At 46.6% G+C, this 18993-nt stretch overlaps 1 protein-coding gene and 1 pseudogene across 1 annotated transcript; both read right to left on the bottom strand.

Moving 5' to 3' along the window:
• The window catches only part of LOC135508928 (unconventional myosin-Va-like), a 40736-nt pseudogene extending 32682 nt beyond the window's left edge, over nucleotides 1–8054 (bottom strand).
• Nucleotides 8055–15677: 7623 nt separating this feature from the next.
• Nucleotides 15678–18386, bottom strand: LOC135508926 (cAMP-regulated phosphoprotein 19-like). Its single transcript, XM_064929148.1, has 3 exons — nucleotides 18116–18386; nucleotides 17420–17539; nucleotides 15678–17144 (listed from the first exon to the last, which is right to left on the bottom strand). The coding sequence occupies exons 1-3, from the start codon at nucleotides 18176–18178 to the stop codon at nucleotides 16968–16970; spliced, it is 360 nt and encodes a 119-aa protein (XP_064785220.1). The 5' UTR covers nucleotides 18179–18386; the 3' UTR covers nucleotides 15678–16967.
• Between the last annotated feature and the right edge of the window lie 607 nt (nucleotides 18387–18993).

The raw sequence follows: 18993 nt of genomic DNA, 5'->3' as shown, positions 1-18993 counted from the left end.
TGAAGCAAAGACCTGCAGGACAGCAGGTCGTCAGGAACAAAGTTGGAGAGCCTTGGTGTTTAATATATACTGAACAAACATATAAAACGTAACATGCTGCAATTTTGAAGACTTTACTAAGTTACAGTTAATATAATTTAAATGAATTCATTAAGTCCTAATATATTGATGTCACATGACTGGGAATGCAGATATGCAGCTGTTGGTCACAGATACCTTAAACAAAGATAGGAGTGTGGATCAGAAAACCAGTCAGTATCTGGTGTGACCACCATTTGCCTCATGCAGCGCAACACATCTCCTTCACATAGAGTTAATCAGGCTGTTGATGGTGGCCTGTGGAATGTTGTCCCACTCCTCTTCAACGGCTGTGTGAAGTTGTTGAATATTGGTGGGAACTGGAACACGCTGTCGTACACATCGATCCAGAGCATCCCAAACATGCTCAATGGGTGACGTGGCTGGTGAGTATACAGGCCATGGAAGAACTGGGACATTTTCAGCTTCCAGGAATTGTGTCCAGATCCTTGTGACATGGGGTCGTGCATTATCATACCGAAACATGAGGTGATGGCAGCGGATGAATGGCACGACAATGGGCCCCGGGATCTCTTCTTTGCGCATTCAAATTGCCATCGATAAAATGCAAGAGTGTTCATTGTCCGAAGCTTATGCCTGCTCATACCATAACCCCACCGCTACCATGGGGCACTCTGTTCACAACGCTGACATCAGCAAACCACTCGCCCACATGACTCCATACATGTAGTCTGTGGTTGGGAGGCCAGTGGGACGTACAGCTAAATTCTCTAAAACAACGTTGGAGGCGGCTTATGGTAGAGAAATTAACATGAAATTCTCTGGCAACAGCTCTGGTGGACATTCCTGTAGTCAGCATGCCAATTGCATGAGCTCTCAAATTGACACATCTGTGGCATCGTGTTGTGTGACAAGATTTGTCCCCCAGCATAAGGTGCACCTGTGTAACACTCATGCTGTTTAATCAGCTTCTTGATATGCCACACCTGTCAGGTGGATGGATTATCTTGGCAAAGGACAAATGCTCACTAACAGGGATGTAAACAAATTTGTGCAAAAAATTTGAGAAAAATTTGTATTTTTTTTGTGCGCTTGGAACATTTCTGAGATATTTAATTTAGGCTCGTAAAACATGGGACCAACACACCATACCTAACTGGAGAGTTTTGAACTCAGGAAGGTGTGAGGAGGCACACAGTTGGTAGAAGATATGGTAATTCCTCTCCTCGGTAGCCTGCAAAGACAACAAAGTGTATAATCAAATCGAGTTTTAAAAATAAGACAGACATGGGATAGTGGCACACTACCTCTTTCTCTTCAGGAATGTGTTTGTTAGAAAATCGTAAAGCCCCATAATTCATTAGGAAGAAGAGGAACGAGGACATCTCAGCTGTAACAAAACCCAGGCTCCCCAGTCAACATGCAGTGAAGAATTATGATGATTATTTATTTATTTTTACAGATGAGAAACTTAGAAATGAGGTCATGTTGAGTAGGTATGATACAGTTAGCTACGGTTTGCCCTAAAGAACATACCCTGAACTCCAGCCATACCAAATACAGTCCATGTATTGGACCTCACCTGAAACACCACTCTAGATTTCTCCAGCAAGTACGTTCTCATGTTTGCCCCGATGATGTGATAGTTTTTGTCGAATCCAATCTCGATGTACTTCCCAAAGCGACTGCTGTTGTCGTTTCTAGTCGTCTTTGCATTCCCGATGGCCTAGAGGGGGAAAAAAACCCCAGAATGAACGAGCTCCGGGTATCATTTGGGTAGTTGGCTACAGACAAGTAGATGTGGGCCATGTTCGTCAGGGCAAAACGTTGTAGAACCTTCCGATAGATATACTGTATATCCTGTAGAAACAAACATGTCTTTTTTTTTTTTACCTTTATTTAACTAGGCAAGTCAGTTAAGAACAAATTCTTATTTTCAATGATGGCCTAGGAACAGTGGGTTAACTGCCTTGTTCAGGGGCAGAACGACAGATTTGTACCTTGTCAGCTCGGGGATTCAAACTTGCAACCTTTCGGTTACTCGTCCAACGCTCTAACCACTAGGATACCCCTCCCTGTCACCCGGACAGGCATTGACGAGTAGTCAGCTCTATCTGAAAACTTCACAACATTTTGCCTTTGACTTACAACAACGATTGCCCGTCTAGGATCAATAAAGTTTACTGAATTGAAAGACAGACCGGTGGTCTCTTTACCTCCATGATGGGGCTGGAGGCCAGCACTCTTTCCTCCACATTAGCCTCGCTGGATGACCCACTGACCGTAGCAAAGTACCTCATGGCATATTTAGCAGAGACTGTCTTACCAGCCCCAGACTCCCCACTCACTATGATAGACTGGTTCCTCTGATCTCTAGAAGAACAAGAACAAGATAGAACAGCCTTCCTTGAAGTAATCACTGATGTTGCATGACTGGACAGCTGAAAGTCACGTGATGGAGACCTGTCCAATCACGTCAAGATAGGAAGGAAGCAAGGACAAAACATTGAGCCGAGTGATTGACAGACCTGGCCATTTGTTTGTAAGCCTCCTCTGCCACAGCGAAGATGTGAGGATCCATATCACCCATGTTCTGTCCACTGTAGGCGTGGATGATGTCATGGTCATAGATGGGTATGCTCTCATAGGGGTTGATGGAAACCAACACGATGCCTGAATGAATTCACATTAACGAATCAGTGACATGATGTATCAAAACCCACACACACACACATACACACACACACACACAAAGAATTTCAAACATTTCAAATAGCCCAGGTCTGATAGCAGTTAACAACAAATATTTTGCCAGATACCGAAATAAATTCAGAACAATATGACAACAATGATCTAATTTCCACATGAATTTTCCCGATAAAAAAAAAAACTCCACCACAACACCGCATATTTACAGCGGTTAAAAGAAGCATATTTAGGTAGAACATTCTGAACGGTAGGTCAGAATGTCAGGACTTCTGAATATATGATCCACACTATCTATATTACCTCGAACGAACTGACCGTCCTGTGAACGGGACTCCAAAGTCTACAGTGAGTCACCAGAACAGAGTTAAAGGCTTTTTTACTCACAACACGTGGAGATGGACTTGGGAGTGTTTCTATACCGCAGTAGGTGTAGATGGACTTGGGAGTGTTTCTATACCGCAGTAGGTGTAGATGATCTTGGGAGTGTGAGTGTTTCTATACCGCAGTAGGTGGAGATGGACTTGGGAGTGTTTCTATACCGCAGTATGTGTAGATGGACTTGGGAGTGTTTCTATACCGCAGTAGGTGGAGATGGACTTGGGAGTGTTTCTATACCGCAGTAGGTGGAGATGGACTTGGGAGTGTGTCTTTACCGCAGTAGGTGTAGATGGACTTGGGAGTGTTTCTATACCGCAGTAGGTGTAGATGGACTTGGGAGTGTTTCTATACCGCAGTAGGTGTAGATGGACTTGGGAGTGTTTCTATACCGCAGTAGGTGTAGATGGACTTGGGAGTGTTTCTATACCGCAGTAGGTGTAGATGGACTTGGGAGTGTTTCTATACCGCAGTAGGTGTAGATGGACTTGGGAGTGTTTCTATACCGCAGTAGGTGTAGATGGACTTGGGAGTGTGTCTTTACCGCAGTAGGTGTAGATGGACTTGGGAGTGTTTCTATACCGCAGTAGGTGGAGATGGACTTGGGAGTGTTTCTATACCGCAGTAGGTGTAGATGATCTTGGGAGTGTGAGTGTTTCTATACCGCAGTAGGTGTAGATGGACTTGGGAGTGTCTCTTTACCGCAGTAGGTGTAGATGGACTTGGGAGTGTTTCTATACCGCAGTAGGTGTAGATGGACTTGGGAGTGTTTCTATACCGCAGTAGGTGTAGATGGATTTGGGAGTGTTTCTATACCGCAGTAGGTGTAGATGGACTTGGGAGTGTTTCTATACCGCAGTAGGTGTAGATGGACTTGGGAGTGTCTCTTTACCGCAGTAGGTGTAGATGGACTTGGGAGTGTTTCTATACCGCAGTAGGTGTAGATGGACTTGGGAGTGTGTCTTTACCGCAGTAGGTGTAGATGATCTTGGACTCCACGAAGCGCACTTTGAGGTTGTGTAGAACTGCTGGTTCGTGGAGGTAGCTGAGAGCTGTCAGGTCATTCTCCCCCACCAGGATATCAGGGTTCCTTAGTGGGGGTAAACTGTTGGTCTGGGGGTCAATCTTGTGTTCCAAGTTCTGGAAGAAAACACCGCAGTCAGATGGAAGCAACACCCCCAAAATAACAATAACATACATACATATATTCACTGGACAAGCACCGGAAATTAGTGCGAGCTTATGTCGGATGGTGCAATGTATCTAATATGGGTTGTTTATTCAACGTTGGAATTGTATACAGTATGCCGTATAAAAGAGGCACTATGCAGAAACCGCTTCACCATTTCCTGGTTGCTAAAATTCTAATAGTTCCCCTAATTTCAATTCATGTAACAAAACAAGTATAGTGTACAGAATCATTGTACCATCTAAACCGCTGTGACATATATTTTCCATCACCAAAAATATTGTATTTTTAGCTGTTTGAAGCTGGTGTATAAAACCGAACATAAAAAAAAATTAACAAGAAACATACCAATAGAGCACATAGAACATATCTACCACTTCTTAGACTTGCTTTCAATGGGAATGACACATCTATAATTCACATTTCTATGTGAATTTCATCAGGTCGCCCCCCCCCCCCCCAAAAAGTGACATATTGCAGCATTGAACTCCTTATAGTGTAATTAGTCTTTCCTCCATGTGTCCATTAAATAGAGAGTTAAAATGGTGATCCCTCTTCTGCCCAACCACTCAGATAACATCTTGGGCCTATTTCCATACCTGAAGTACATGGATTACATGCCTCAACTTGAACCGTCAGCTGCTGTGCAACAGCAGAAAGGCTTGGAGTACAAGCACCGTAGGTGTTGTGGCCTCTTACGTTTCGGTCCCTGTATCTAGCTTGATCTAAAAAAAAACATCTCATGTTGAGGCTACTTAGGGAACACGTGTGTTCAAAACTGGAGCTGTAAGTGTGAAGCCTTCTCTTACTCAAAGTCAAGGTGGTAACTATAGCAACATACGTTTAGTCTGACCTAAATGTATCAACCAGGTACATAAATAAAACAGGATAACAATTATGATTTACATTCTGAGGACTTGCCCACCACAGTGACAGCCATAGACAAAACCCTTCCTTGGGTCTTGATCCAAATGTTCCTTCTTTCTATTCCAACGAGACCCATCTCTCCACCCCTCCAGACCCATCTCTCCACCCCTCCAGACCCATCTCTCCACCCCTCCAGACCCATCTCTCCACCCCTCCAGACCCATCTCTCCACCCCTCCAGACCCATCTCTCCACCCCTCCAGACCCATCTCTCCACCCCTCCAGACCCATCTCTCCACCCCTCCAGACCCATCTCTCCACCCCTCCAGACCCATCTCTCCACCCCTCCAGACCCATCTCTCTACCCCTCCAGACCCATCTCTCTACCCCTCCAGACCCATCTCTCTACCCCTCCAGACCCATCTCTCCACCCCTCCAGACTCATCTCTCTACCCCTCCAGACTCATCTCTCCACCCCTCCAGACCCAGACCCATCTCTCTACCCCTCCAGACCCATCTCTCCACCCCTCCAGACCCATCTCTCCACCCCTCCAGACTCATCTCTCCACCCCTCCAGACCCAGACCCATCTCTCCACCCCTCCAGACCCATCTCTCCACCCCTCCAGACCCATCTCTCCACCCCTCCAGACCCATCTCTCCACCCCTCCAGACCCATCTCTCCACCCCTCCAGACCCATCTCTCCACCCCTCCAGACTCATCTCTCTACCCCTCCAGACTCATCTCTCCACCCCTCCAGACCCAGACCCATCTCTCTACCCCTCCAGACCCATCTCTCCACCCCTCCAGACCCATCTCTCCACCCCTCCAGACTCATCTCTCCACCCCTCCAGACCCAGACCCATCTCTCTACCCCTCCAGACCCATCTCTCCACCCCTCCAGACCCATCTCTCCACCCCTCCAGACCCATCTCTCCACCCCTCCAGACCCATCTCTCCACCCCTCCAGACCTATCTCTCCACCCTTCCAGACCCATCTCTCCACCCCACCAGACCCATCTCTCCACCCCTCCAGACCCATCTCTCCACCCCTCCAGACCCAGAACCCATCTCTCCACTCCTCCAGACCCAAAACCCATCTCTTCACTCCTCCAGACCCCATCTCTCCACTCCTCCAGACCCAAAACCCATCTCTCCACTCCTCCAGACCCAGAACCCATCTCTCCACCCCTCCAGACCCAGAACCCATCTCTCCACCCCTCCAGACCCAGAACCTATCTCTCCACTCCTCCAGACCCATCTCTCTACCCCTCCAGACCCATCTCTCTACCCCTACAGACCCATCTCTCCACCCCTCCAGACCCATCTCTCCACCCCTCCAGACCCATCTCTCCACCCCTCCAGACCCATCTCTCCACCCCTCCAGACCCATCTCTCCACCCCTCCAGACCCATCTCTCCACCCCACCAGACCCATCCCTCCACCCCACCAGACCCATCCCTCCACCCCTCCAGACCCATCTCTCCACCCCTCCAGACCCAGCTCCTCTCTCACTGTGCCATCCTCCAGCTGTAGACACAGAGCCCTGTCTCCAGGAGTGTAGTCCTTGGTGAGCTCTGCTGGCTTCCATGCCTCCACAGCATCTGGGAGCCAGACCCGGGCATACTGAGGGACAGCGGAACACTGGTTAATGCGTGGACATGTCAACAACATAACAGCTACACCTCGGACTTAAAAAGCGACGAGTCGTAGATATGGCTAGGCAACATACTGACATTTTTTTAGTATGATCTAGTCTAATTATACAGAGGGAGTAGAGGGACAGAGGGACACAGGTTAATGCATAGACATGTCAACATACGGACAATGTTGCACTACTGCTATCCAGAATAGATTCAGACCCCTATGCTTGCTTACAGCTACACTCGGGTCAGACAAGCTTCTGCAGAGCCGGATGTATCTCAATCCAGGGTTGAGAAATGCATTTTTACTCCTAATTGTCCTATTATCCCAACTCTTACACGAGCTATTTTTATTTTTTATTTTTTTTGCATTCGTTCAATCTTCTCGGTGTAAGAGTTTGGATAATGGGACAATTCAGAGTATAACTGATAACCGATTTTGCGTCGGCTCTGCGGTGTCTTCATTTATACAGGAAGTTTGTCCGATCCGAGTGCAGCTGTGAACAAGCATACAGTCAGAATCTATTCTGGATACACAACTGCATTCTAGTCTAATCTAAATGATCAATGCCATTAAAAAACAAACATCTGTGACCATTCTCTTCGGATATACAATATAATATCACTATGGATGAGATGACAACATTACTTATTTAGTCAATAATCATCATTGACATTTCTCACCAACAAAACCATTGATGTGACTAATAACTTTATAATCTTGACGCAACTCACAAAGTAGTTGAGGAACGCTCAACTCCCATTCTCTTAAATCGAGGCGATATACACCGAGTAACTTTAACTTTCCACAGCTGTGTCATCACTCTTCACTGTCTGTGGCAGTTATTGACATGTAGCAAAAAGTCTATCGCAATGACCTAACGTTACATAAAGGCACACACATTAACTGTGAGAACAAAACTGAGGCCAATGTTGATAAAATAGCGTAACTCCATTTAACTGTTATCTCTATCCGTAAATGATCCTTTAGTCCTGCTAACTTACATGCCACTGACAGAAACCTACTAATCATATTAGCCTACCTTGGAGTATAGTCCAGAAGCTGCCATGACATTCAATATGCGTTATATCCACGCTTCACTTTGGCCTCTGTCTCTTCATTTGCAACCCAGTGAATAAATATGAAAAATATAAAGGAAAACGTAGCGGAGAGAGAGAAAATAGCGGCTACGTGCCGACAGGAATCTCCATACTTCTTCAAGTGTGAAGTCTCTGTGCATTATGGGTACATCTATTCCGCGCGTCCGGTGGCTGTTGCCTTGAAAGGTGACCTCCTTGTGGCTGCTTGGCTTATTACATATTACATTATAACATTCAAACATAATATTATAACATTCAAACATACACGCATCAGCAACCACAGCTAATGAAGTCACTGATACCCTTAACAAGGAGATGTAGTCAGTTATGGAATGGGTGGTCAGTAATAAACTGGTCCTTGAACATCTCTAAAACTAAGAGCATTGTATTTGGTACAAATCATTCCCTAAGTTCTAGACCTCAGCTGAATCTGGTATTGAATGGTGTGGCTGTTGAACAAGTCCCTATTAAAGAGATGGGGAGAGGTCTGTCCCTATTAAAGAGATGGGGAGAGGTCTGTCCCTATTAAAGAGATGGGGAGAGGTCTGTCCCTATTAAAGAGATGGGGAGAGGTCTGTCCCTATTAAAGAGATGGGGAGAGAGGTCTGTCCCTATTAAAGAGATGGGGAGAGGTCTGTCCCTATTAAAGAGATGGGGAGAGGTCTGTCCCTATTAAAGAGATGGGGAGAGGTCTGTCCCTATTAAAGAGATGGGGAGAGGTCTGTCCCTATTAAAGAGATGGGGAGAGGTCTGTCCCTATTAAAGAGATGGGGAGAGGTCTGTCCCTATTAAAGAGATGGGGAGAGGTCTGTCCCTATTAAAGAGATGGGGAGAGGTCTGTCCCTATTAAAGAGATGGGGAGAGGTCTGTCCCTATTAAAGAGATGGGGAGAGGTCTGTCCCTATTAAAGAGATGGGGAGAGGTCTGTCCCTATTAAAGAGATGGGGAAAGTTCTGTCCCTATTAAAGAGATGGGGAGAGGTCTGTCCCTATTAAAGAGATGGGGAGAGGTCTGTCCCTATTAAAGAGATGCTCTGCTTTTTTGACACCACACTCCAAAAAGCAAGTCCTGCAGGTTCTAGTTTTATCTGATCTTGATTATTGTCCAGTCGTGTGGTCGAGGGCTGCAAGGAAAGACCTAGTTAAGCTGCAGCCCAGAACAGAGCGACACGTTTTGCTCTTAATTGTAATCAGTGGGCTGATATAAATACTATGCATGCCAGTCTCTCTCCAGACTGGCTCAGCAGCGCAGGGGTGTGTGGTGAAGGTATAGACCAGTCTCTCTCTCCAGACTGGCTCAGCAGGGCAGGGGTGTGTGGTGAAGATATAGACCAGTCTCTCTCTCCAGACTGGCTCAGCAGGGCAGGGGTGTGTGGTGAAGGTATAGACCAGTCTCTCTCTCCAGACTGGCTCAGCAGGGCAGGGGTGTGTGGTGAAGGTATAGACCAGTCTCTCTCTCCAGACTGGCTCAGCAGGGCAGGGGTGTGTGGTGAAGGTATAGACCAGTCTCTCTCCAGACTGGCTCAGCAGGGCAGGGGTGTGTGGTGAAGATATAGACCCGTCTCTCTCTCCAGACTGGCTCAACAGGGCAGGGGTGTGTGGTGAAGATATAGACCAGTCTCTCTCTCCAGACTGGCTAAGCAGGGCAGGGGTGTGTGGTGAAGATATAGACCAGTCTCTCTCTCCAGACTGGCTCAGCAGGGCAGGGGTGTGTGGTGAAGATATAGACCAGTCTCTCTCCCAGACTGGCTCAGCGGGGCAGGGTGCGTGGTGAAGATATAGACCAGTCTCTCTCTCCAGACTGGCTCAGCGGGGCAGGGGTGCGTGGTGAAGATATAGACCAGTCTCTCTCTCCAGACTGGCTCAGCGGGGCAGGGGTGCGTGGTGAAGATATAGACCAGTCTCTCTCTCCAGACTGGCTAAGCGGGGCAGGGGTGCGTGGTGAAGATATAGACCAGTCTCTCTCTCCAGACTGGCTCAGCGGGGCAGGGGTGTGTGGTGAAGGTATAGACCAGTCTCTCTCTCCAGACTGGCTCAACAGGGCAGGGGTGTGTGGTGAAGATATAGACCCGTCTCTCTCTCCAGACTGGCTCAGCAGGGCAGGGGTGTGTGGTGAAGATATAGACCAGTCTCTCTCTCCAGACTGGCTCAGCGGGGCAGGGGTGTGTGGTGAAGATATAGACCAGTCTCTCTCCAGACTGGCTCAGCGGGGCAGGGGTGTGTGGTGAAGATATAGACCAGTCTCTCTCTCCAGACTGGCTCAGCGGGGCAGGGGTGTGTGGTGAAGATATAGACCAGTCTCTCTCTCCAGACTGGCTCAGCGGGGCAGGGGTGCGTGGTGAAGATATAGACCAGTCTCTCTCATTCATTGTTTCATTGTGTGAATTGTTTTCCCATTTATTTCTTATTTAAATTAATTCACCAGTACATATGCTGCCACTCGCCAGTAGTAAATGTACCGTTAATCTCCCTGTCGGTTGTTTACATTAATTTCTGTTAATGCATGTATTAATTACAGTAATTTACCGTTCTCATTCTCTGAGTGGTAACGTTGTTTGCAGAGTTCACAACTTGCTACACTTTTTGGTTTTGGTTTATTTGATAAAATTAATTTATTTTCATTGTCTTTTGTTTGGAGTGTGAGCAATGAGCACGTGTTTGATTTCTCTGTCCTGATCATGTTGAGGGAGCGTGTGTCTGGTTTCTCTGTCCTGATCATGTTGAGGGCCTGAGCACATATAGATGTACCTGGTTTCTCTGTCCTGATCATGTTTGAGGGCCTGAGCACATATAGATGTACCTGGTTTCTCTGTCCTGATCATGTTTGAGGGCCTGAGCACATATAGATGTACCTGGTTTCTCTGTCCTGATCATGTTGAGGGCCTGAGCACATATAGATGTACCTGGTTTCTCTGTTCTGATCATGTTGAGGGCCTGAGCACATATAGATGTACCTGGTTTCTCTGTCCTGATCATGTTGAGGGAGCGTGTGTCTGGTTTCTCTGTACTGATCATGTTGAGGGAGCGTGTGTCTGGTTTCTCTGTCCTGATCACGTTGAGGGCCTGAGCACATATAGATGTACCTGGTTTCTGCTGCTCAGAAATTTTAAGTCGTAGCTTTTTTAACATCCATAGTGAATAATAGTGAATAATAATATATTAAAATCTTTCCAAAAATCTGCCCCTCGATAATCACCAATCCTCGGTGTGAAAGCGCAATGGTGACAGCTGACTGATACCAGACTCAGAAACCTGGATAGACGTGCTCAGCGGAAGAGGCATTGAAGCGGTAGGTGAGAGACATGGTACCCCTCATGGTGTAGAAGGAGAAGGTGCCTGCCGATAAGTCCAAGAAGATCCCTATCCGGGATGAATAGGGTGCATTGTTCTCCATCTGGTCTATGCTGGGCAGAGTGGCTAGCATCGGAGCTGTCCCCGTAGCCTGTCCTCTTGAGGTCCTTTTAGGTGCAGGCCCCCCTTTTCCACTCCACCTCCCAGTAGTAGGCACCTCCGGACAAGGGATCCTTGCAGAGGACCTGGGGCTGGCAGTCGAACCTCCCTTTAACACTAATGTAGTAGTGTTACCTCAAGACTGGTACAGCAGGCAGTCAAACCTTGAGGTACGGTCGGTGTGGTGCTGGTCCACCTTGTTGTTCCCTCTAGACTGGTACAGCTGGCAGTAGGCTGTGTTGGTGCTGGTCCACCTTGTTGTTACCTCTAGACTGGTACAGCTGGCAGTAGGCTGTGGTGGTGCTGGTCCACCTTGTTGTTACCTCTAGACTGGTACAGCTGGCAGTAGGCTGTGTTGGTGCTGGTCCACCTTCTTGTTACCTCTAGACTGGTACAGCTGGCAGTAGGCTGTGTTGGTGCTGGTCCACCTTGTTGTTACCTCTAGACTGGTACAGCTGGCGGTAGACTGCGGGCTGTGGTGGTGCTGGTCCACCTTCTTGTTACCTCTAGACTGGTACAGCTGGCAGTAGGCTGTGGTGGTGCTGGTCCACCTTGTTGTTACCTCTAGACTGGTACAGCTGGCAGTAGGCTGTGGTGGTGCTGGTCCACCTTGTTGTTACCTCTAGACTGGTACAGCTGGCAGTAGGCTGTGTTGGTGCTGGTCCACCTTCTTGTTACCTCTAGACTGGTACAGCTGGCAGTAGGCTGTGTTGGTGCTGGTCCACCTTGTTGTTACCTCTAGACTGGTACAGCTGGCAGTAGGCTGTGGTGGTGTTGTTCCACCTTCTTGTTACCTCTAGACTGGTACAGCTGGCAGTAGGCTGTGTTGGTGCTGGTCCACCTTCTTGTTACCTCTAGACTGGTACAGCTGGCAGTAGGCTGTGTTGGTGCTGGTCCACCTTGTGGTTCCCTCTAGACTGGTACAGCTGGCAGTAGGCTGTGTTGGTGCTGGTCCACCTTGTTGTTACCTCTAGACTGGTACAGCTGGCAGTAGGCTGTGGTGGTGCTGATCCACCTTGTTGTTACCTCTAGACTGGTACAGCTGGCAGTAGGCTGTGTTGGTGCTGGTCCACCTTGTTGTTACCTCTAGACTGGTACAGCTGGCAGTAGGCTGTGTTGGTGCTGGTCCACCTTGTGGTTCCCTCTAGACTGGTACAGCTGGCAGTAGGCTGTGTTGGTGCTGGTCCACCTTGTTGTTACCTCTAGACTGGTACAGCTGGCAGTAGGCTGTGTTGGTGCTGGTCCATCTTCTTGTTCCCTCTAGACTGGTACAGCTGGCAGTAGGCTGTGTTGGTGCTGGTCCCCCTTGTTGTTCCCTCTAGACTGGTACAGCTGGCAGTAGGCTGTGGTGGTGCTGGTCCACCTTGTTGTTACCTCTAGACTGGTACAGCTGGCAGTAGGCTGTGGTGGTGCTGGTCCACCTTGTTGTTACCTCTAGACTGGTACAGCTGGCAGTAGGCTGTGGTGGTCCACCTTGTTGTTACCTCTAGACTGGTACAGCTGGCAGTAGGCTGTGGTGGTGCTGGTCCACCTTGTTGTTACCTCTAGACTGGTACAGCTGGCAGTAGGCTGTGTTGGTGCTGGTCCACCTTGTTGTTCCCTCTAGACTGGTACAGCTGGCAGTAGGCTGTGGTGGTCCACCTTGTTGTTCCCTCTAGACTGGTACAGCTGGCAGTAGGCTGTGGTGGTGCTGGTCCACCTTCTTGTTACCTCTAGACTGGTACAGCTGGCAGTAGGCTGTGGTGGTGCTGGTCCACCTTGTTGTTACCTCTAGACTGGTACAGCTGGCAGTAGGCTGTGGTGGTGTTGGTCCACCTTGTTGTTACCTCTAGACTGGTATAGCTGGCAGTAGGCTGTGGTGGTCCACCTTGTTGTTCCCTCTAGACTGGTACAGCTGGCAGTAGGCTGTGGTGGTGCTGGTCCACCTTGTTACCTCTAGACTGGTACAGCTGGCAGTAGGCTGTGGTGGTCCACCTTGTTGTTCCCTCTAGACTGGTACAGCTGGCAGTAGGCTGTGGTGGTGCTGGTCCACCTTGTTGTTACCTCTAGACTGGTACAGCTGGCAGTAGGCTGTGTTGGTGCTGGTCCACCTTGTTGTTCCCTCTAGACTGGTACAGCTGGCAGTAGGCTGTGGTGGTGCTGGTCCACCTTGTTGTTACCTCTAGACTGGTACAGCTGGCAGTAAGCTGTGGTGGTGCTGGTCCACCTTGTTGTTACCTCTAGACTGGTACAGCTGGCAGTAGGCTGTGGTGGTGCCCAGGGGGAGAACGCTGGCATCCGAGAGAGGAGAGTGAATGTTAAGGTGAGGTTTTGGGCTTGATCATTTAACCCTTTATACCCGTACAATACTACAAATTAGTAGGTATTACAACGGCTATGTACGGACGGTAAAGGTTTAGTTTAAAACCAATATTAGTGTATTATCCATTTATACAAAATAACCAAGTCACGCAGATTTGAATATCCTATCACCAAGAGCCCTATTGGACTCAGCCTCATGTCAATCAATCTTAAATGATCGTACCCCAGGTTACATGAAAAACCACATTGATATGGTCTATAACCAACACAGTTACAATAGCAGAGCTTGTGTTATGTCTTGTAAAATCCCAAGAGTAAACAGTACTGTGAGGAGCACGTTGTTGTTGTTTTTTATACAGGCATTTGTCTATGGAATGGCCTCTCCTTGGAGATTAAGCAAAGACAAAAAAGTAGAAATAGCGTCAAAAAGCAGCCAAAGGTTTTAATCTGGACAAGGTTGTCGAAATCAGAGAAACCACTCCACACTCTCTTCTGCCCCCTACTGCTGGTACAGAGTATTTATTTGAAGGATTAATAGATTTGTTTTAAAGTGAAATTAATACGGTTGATTTTTAAGGTTCGGGAGAAGTGCAGTGAATAGTGCCACTTTTTAGGATGTTAAAATAAACAAATGTATTTATGGTTGTTTTGTAATTTTTTCTTTGTCTTTTAATCATTTGATGTGTTATTGTTTTTACCATCGAGGATCACTATGGAAACAAGCTGTTTAATACTTTTAAGTGATATCCTCTGGGTCCACATTGTACATTTTGTTGAATATGTATGTTAGCCAAAATAAATTCAATCGGTAAGAATAAAAACAACCAGATTTATTTAATAATGTTATTGAAAACACAGTCCAGATTTATTTAATAATGTTATTGAAAACATAGTCCAGATTTGTCAAATTACAAATGTGTCAAGTAAATAAAATAAATAACCCCTTTTTAGGTTATGAAGATTCCAAGTCATTTCAAATTATAAATTGAAAAACAATTGGAAAGTGAATCCCATGTATTATTATTAGAAATCAACTTTGTTTCAACAGTTCACAGTTCTGTTTTGGGGGGGGAAGAAGCCAAACATGTGGGATACTGGATTAATCAATATGAAATATTAAAAGAACACATCGATTGTCAAATGCAGATGAGCTCATAGAGCCGACCTGTTTCCAGATCAGTTTGTGTTCTTAACAGCTCCGTTGCGGTCATTTGGTATGACAATTCCATAAGGAGTTGACAAGAGAGCAAACAGACCGTCACCCAGGCTACAGACCAGCACCCAGGCTACAGACCAGCACCCAGGCTACAGACCAGCACCCAGGCTACAGACCAGCACCCAGACTACAGACCAGCACCCAGGCTACAGACCAGCACCCAGGCTACAGACCAGCACCCAGGCTACAGACCAGCACCCAGGCTACAGACTGTCACCCAGGCTACAGACCAGCACCCAGGCTACAGACCAGCACCCAGGCTACAGACCGTCACCCAGACTACAGACCAGCACCCAGGCTACAGACCAGCACCCAGGCTACAGACCAGCACCCAGGCTACAGACCGTCACCCAGGCTACAGACCGTCACCCAGGCTACAGACCGTCACCCAGGCTTCACCCAGGCTACAGACCGTCACCCAGGCTACAGACCAGCACCCAGGCTACAGACCAGCACCCAGGCTACAGACCGTCACCCAGGCTACAGACCGTCACCCAGGCTTCACCCAGGCTACAGACCGTCACCCAGGCTACAGACCAGCACCCAGGCTACAGACCAGCACCCAGGCTACAGACCGTCACCCAGGCTACAGACCGTCACCCAGGCTACAGACCAGCACCCAGGCTAATAAATGGATGGATTTGAAGGTAAATGGGCCTATTATATTCTCTTCCATATTCATTGTGTTCTTTGTCAGTGTTGGTCAATGTGGACATTACAGCTGTATTATTAGAGCTACTGTGAAAGCAGAAAACATCAACCAAGAGAACAGAAAAGGTCAAAACAAAGCTATTGTGCAAAACTATTTTATTTACAAATGGCACAACGCGACTGCACACAGTCAATGCACATGCACACCGTTCAAACCGACACTTCATTTACAGCGAGTTGCTCGACCACGAAACCTAAATTACCTGAGTCTCAGATATAGAGGCAGGCAGGCATTCCTAGGCTAGATTCACAGAGGCTATGTCATCAGAAATGGCATCCTAACCCCTAGTCCACTACATTTGACCAGAGCCTCACAGGGAGTGCACTATATAGGGATCCCATATCAGACAAGCAGAGATTCTCTCACTGGAGTGAGTGAGCAAATATTGCCCAAGAGAAAACAGCGGCTCATAAACTGTTAAAGGCCATTTAAGAGGTTCAGATGAGATTCATAATATACATGACAGCTACTGTGCGATACAGGCTATTTTCAATCAATGCATCAAAACAAACAACATAGCTTTTGGACAGTGGAGGAGGGCATTAGACTGGTGGTACCAGATCGGTTTGTGTTGTCTAGACAATGACTGTAAGGTCAAGAAGCTGTCCAGACAAACAGAAATAGATCTGGAACCAGAACAGGATTCTAAGAGTGATCAAGAATTCTCATCGGTTGGTTCTAGAATATTACCTCACAATTTAAAATGTCAATGGAAGCCATAGAAGGTAAAACATGTCTAAGATATTGACCTGGCCTCTCCCATACATGGTGATAGGCCATGTACAGTTTACATAAGTCACTACAGTAGATACAGGTCACATTGAAGTAGACTTCGCAAAAAATGTGTCCCTTTAAACCAATTTTTTCAGTCAGTATCCGAAGAAAGTCATCCTCTGGCAGCAATATTTCTCAGGAGTCTTTCTGCTTGATTCTCAAAAATATTATTTTTCAGAATTCATATAGAGACGGTGGTGATGGTGAGGAAAAAAAATTGGGGGGGGGGCAGAAGACAGCTGTCTAGGAAAGAAGAGAGATGGAGAGAGAGAGAGAGAGAGGGAGAGAGAGAGAGAGAGAGAGGGAGAGAGAATGCACTGATCTGAATGACCTCTTTGCCCGTTCCCTCTGGCCCTAACCATTCAATGGTTGCAAATCTGTAAGGTGTAGGTACTGTGGTATAAGCCACAGCAAGATATATCAAACATTTGAAGGGTTAGGGCCAAGAGGTAAAGGAAGTAGGGATTGAATTGGGACTGGCATGAGAGAGAGAGGAGAGTGAGAGACAGAGACAGAGACAGAGAGAGAGCGATGGAATGGTAACACCAGAACAGATGTAAAAACTTCCAAAGCTTCCCGGTTTCCATCAGCCCCTCAGCCAGCCAGTTTGCTGGCCACGATAGAGGGCTTCCTCTGGGGGATGTCCTGGGGTGTGGGGATGTGGTCCCCGGTTATTTCTGCCTTCTCAGCCGGCGTTACTGCAGTGAGCTGCTGCTTGTTCTTCACCTTAGCCTTGGCCATGTTGTAGTCCCCAGAGTCAAAGAACTTTTGCTGAACAGAGAAAAAAATATATATATACTGTATATATAAATAAATCACAGATCAGATATGTTACAGCCTTTACAAAGATGTTTGTGTTGTCCAAGAAAATGAAAACCAATGCTTATAAAAAAAAGCATGACAATGATTCCATAACAAAAAAATGCATTGCTGTGAAAGCAAGTGAATGTAAAGTGTAAATATCCTAGTTTGCACAGCCTAACTAGAATCATCTACAGCTACCAAAGTGTTGTGTTTGCAGGGCACAACCATCAGGCCATTATTACCCCTTTCTGAATCCGTTTCCGGAGCAGGTCAGAGCCCCCAGGCTTGGCTCCAAGATGAGGGAACCTGGCCTTGAGTTTCACCTCCTCTGCCTTCTCCGGGTTGAGGACTGTGTCATCCATCTCCCGTGTTGACAGAACAACACACAAATACACAGTATAAGACACAAATGAATAGGGTTGTGGTGACATGGTATGTTACCATCATCGACAGCAACAAAATGGTGTTTTTGTCTCGAGGGTTGACAAGTCGATTAGTTTAGCTACTGGTTATGATTCTATCAGATAAATTATGGCCTTTGATTTGATTCTCCAATGAGTGGGGTTAGGTTGCTAGCTGGCAACATTGCCTTCAGCTTATCTGCAATGTGCCCCCCCAAAAAAAGCGTAGCTTAGCCGCATGCATGAACGCAGGCAGACACAATTGTGGAAAACATCTAGCTAAGCTACATAGTTAGCTAGCTACCGGTAAAATGAATAAAGCTATCTCTGTGTTGCTAACTAGCTAACCACTCATCTTGATAGATAACAAATAATGGTTATGTGCACAGTTCAATGCACGGTGATGATACATTTGAAATAAATTAAGTTACTAAACGTTAACTAACTAAACTGCTGCTTTGACGGACATATTTGACATGGCTACTAACAATGTATCATTAACTTAGCTTGTTAGCATCAAAGTAATACAACTCTAACCTGCTGTTCCTCGTGGGTTGCCTCCCCGATGGCAGGCCTTGTTCCTTCAATCTCCTCGGACATGGCGAACTATGTAAATGTCCAGTTTTCTACAAAAACTGAGGTTTACACCAACAACACTACAGACACACAGCTACTAGCCAGACCACCTACACAAAAAAGGCCGTGTGCTTCCTCCCTTTTCTCTCGTGATGCAGCAGATTGTATGTAGACAGAGAGAAAAAAAACCTCTCTCTCCCTGTGCCTCTCTCTGTGCCTGTGCCCCTCTCTGTGCCTGTGCCTCTCTCTCTCAATTCAATTCAAGGGATTTATTGGCATGGGAAACATGTGTTAACATTGCCAAAGCAAGTGAGGTAGATAATATATAAAGTGAATATATAAAGTGAAAAACAATAAAAAATTAACAGTAAACATTACACATACAGAAGTTTCAAAACAATAAAGACATTACAAATGTCATATTATATATATACAGTGTTTTAACAATGTACAAATGGTTAAAGGATACAATATAAAATAAATAAGCATAAATATGGGTTGTATTTACAATGGTGTTTGTTCTTCACTGGTTGCCCTTTTCTCGTGGCAACAGGTCACAAATCTTGCTGCTCTGATGGCACACAGTGGAATTTCACCCAGTAGATATGGGAGTTTTTCAAAATTGGATTTGTTTTCGAATTCTTTGTGGATCTGTGTAATCTGAGGGAAATATGTCTCTCTAATATGGTCATACATTGCGCAGGAGGTTAGGAAGTGCAGCTCAGTTTCCACATCATTTTGTGGGCAGTGAGCACATAGCCTGTCTTCTCTTGAGAGCCATGTCTGCCTACGGCGGCCTTTCTCAATAGCAAGGCTATGCTCGCTGAGTCTGTACATAG

This window comes from Oncorhynchus masou, chromosome 22, assembly GCF_036934945.1.
Source record: "Oncorhynchus masou masou isolate Uvic2021 chromosome 22, UVic_Omas_1.1, whole genome shotgun sequence".
NCBI classification, from domain to species: Eukaryota; Metazoa; Chordata; class Actinopteri; order Salmoniformes; family Salmonidae; genus Oncorhynchus; species Oncorhynchus masou.
Note: the sequence above shows the minus strand (reverse complement) of the source record. Positions and strands in the feature narration are given on the sequence as shown.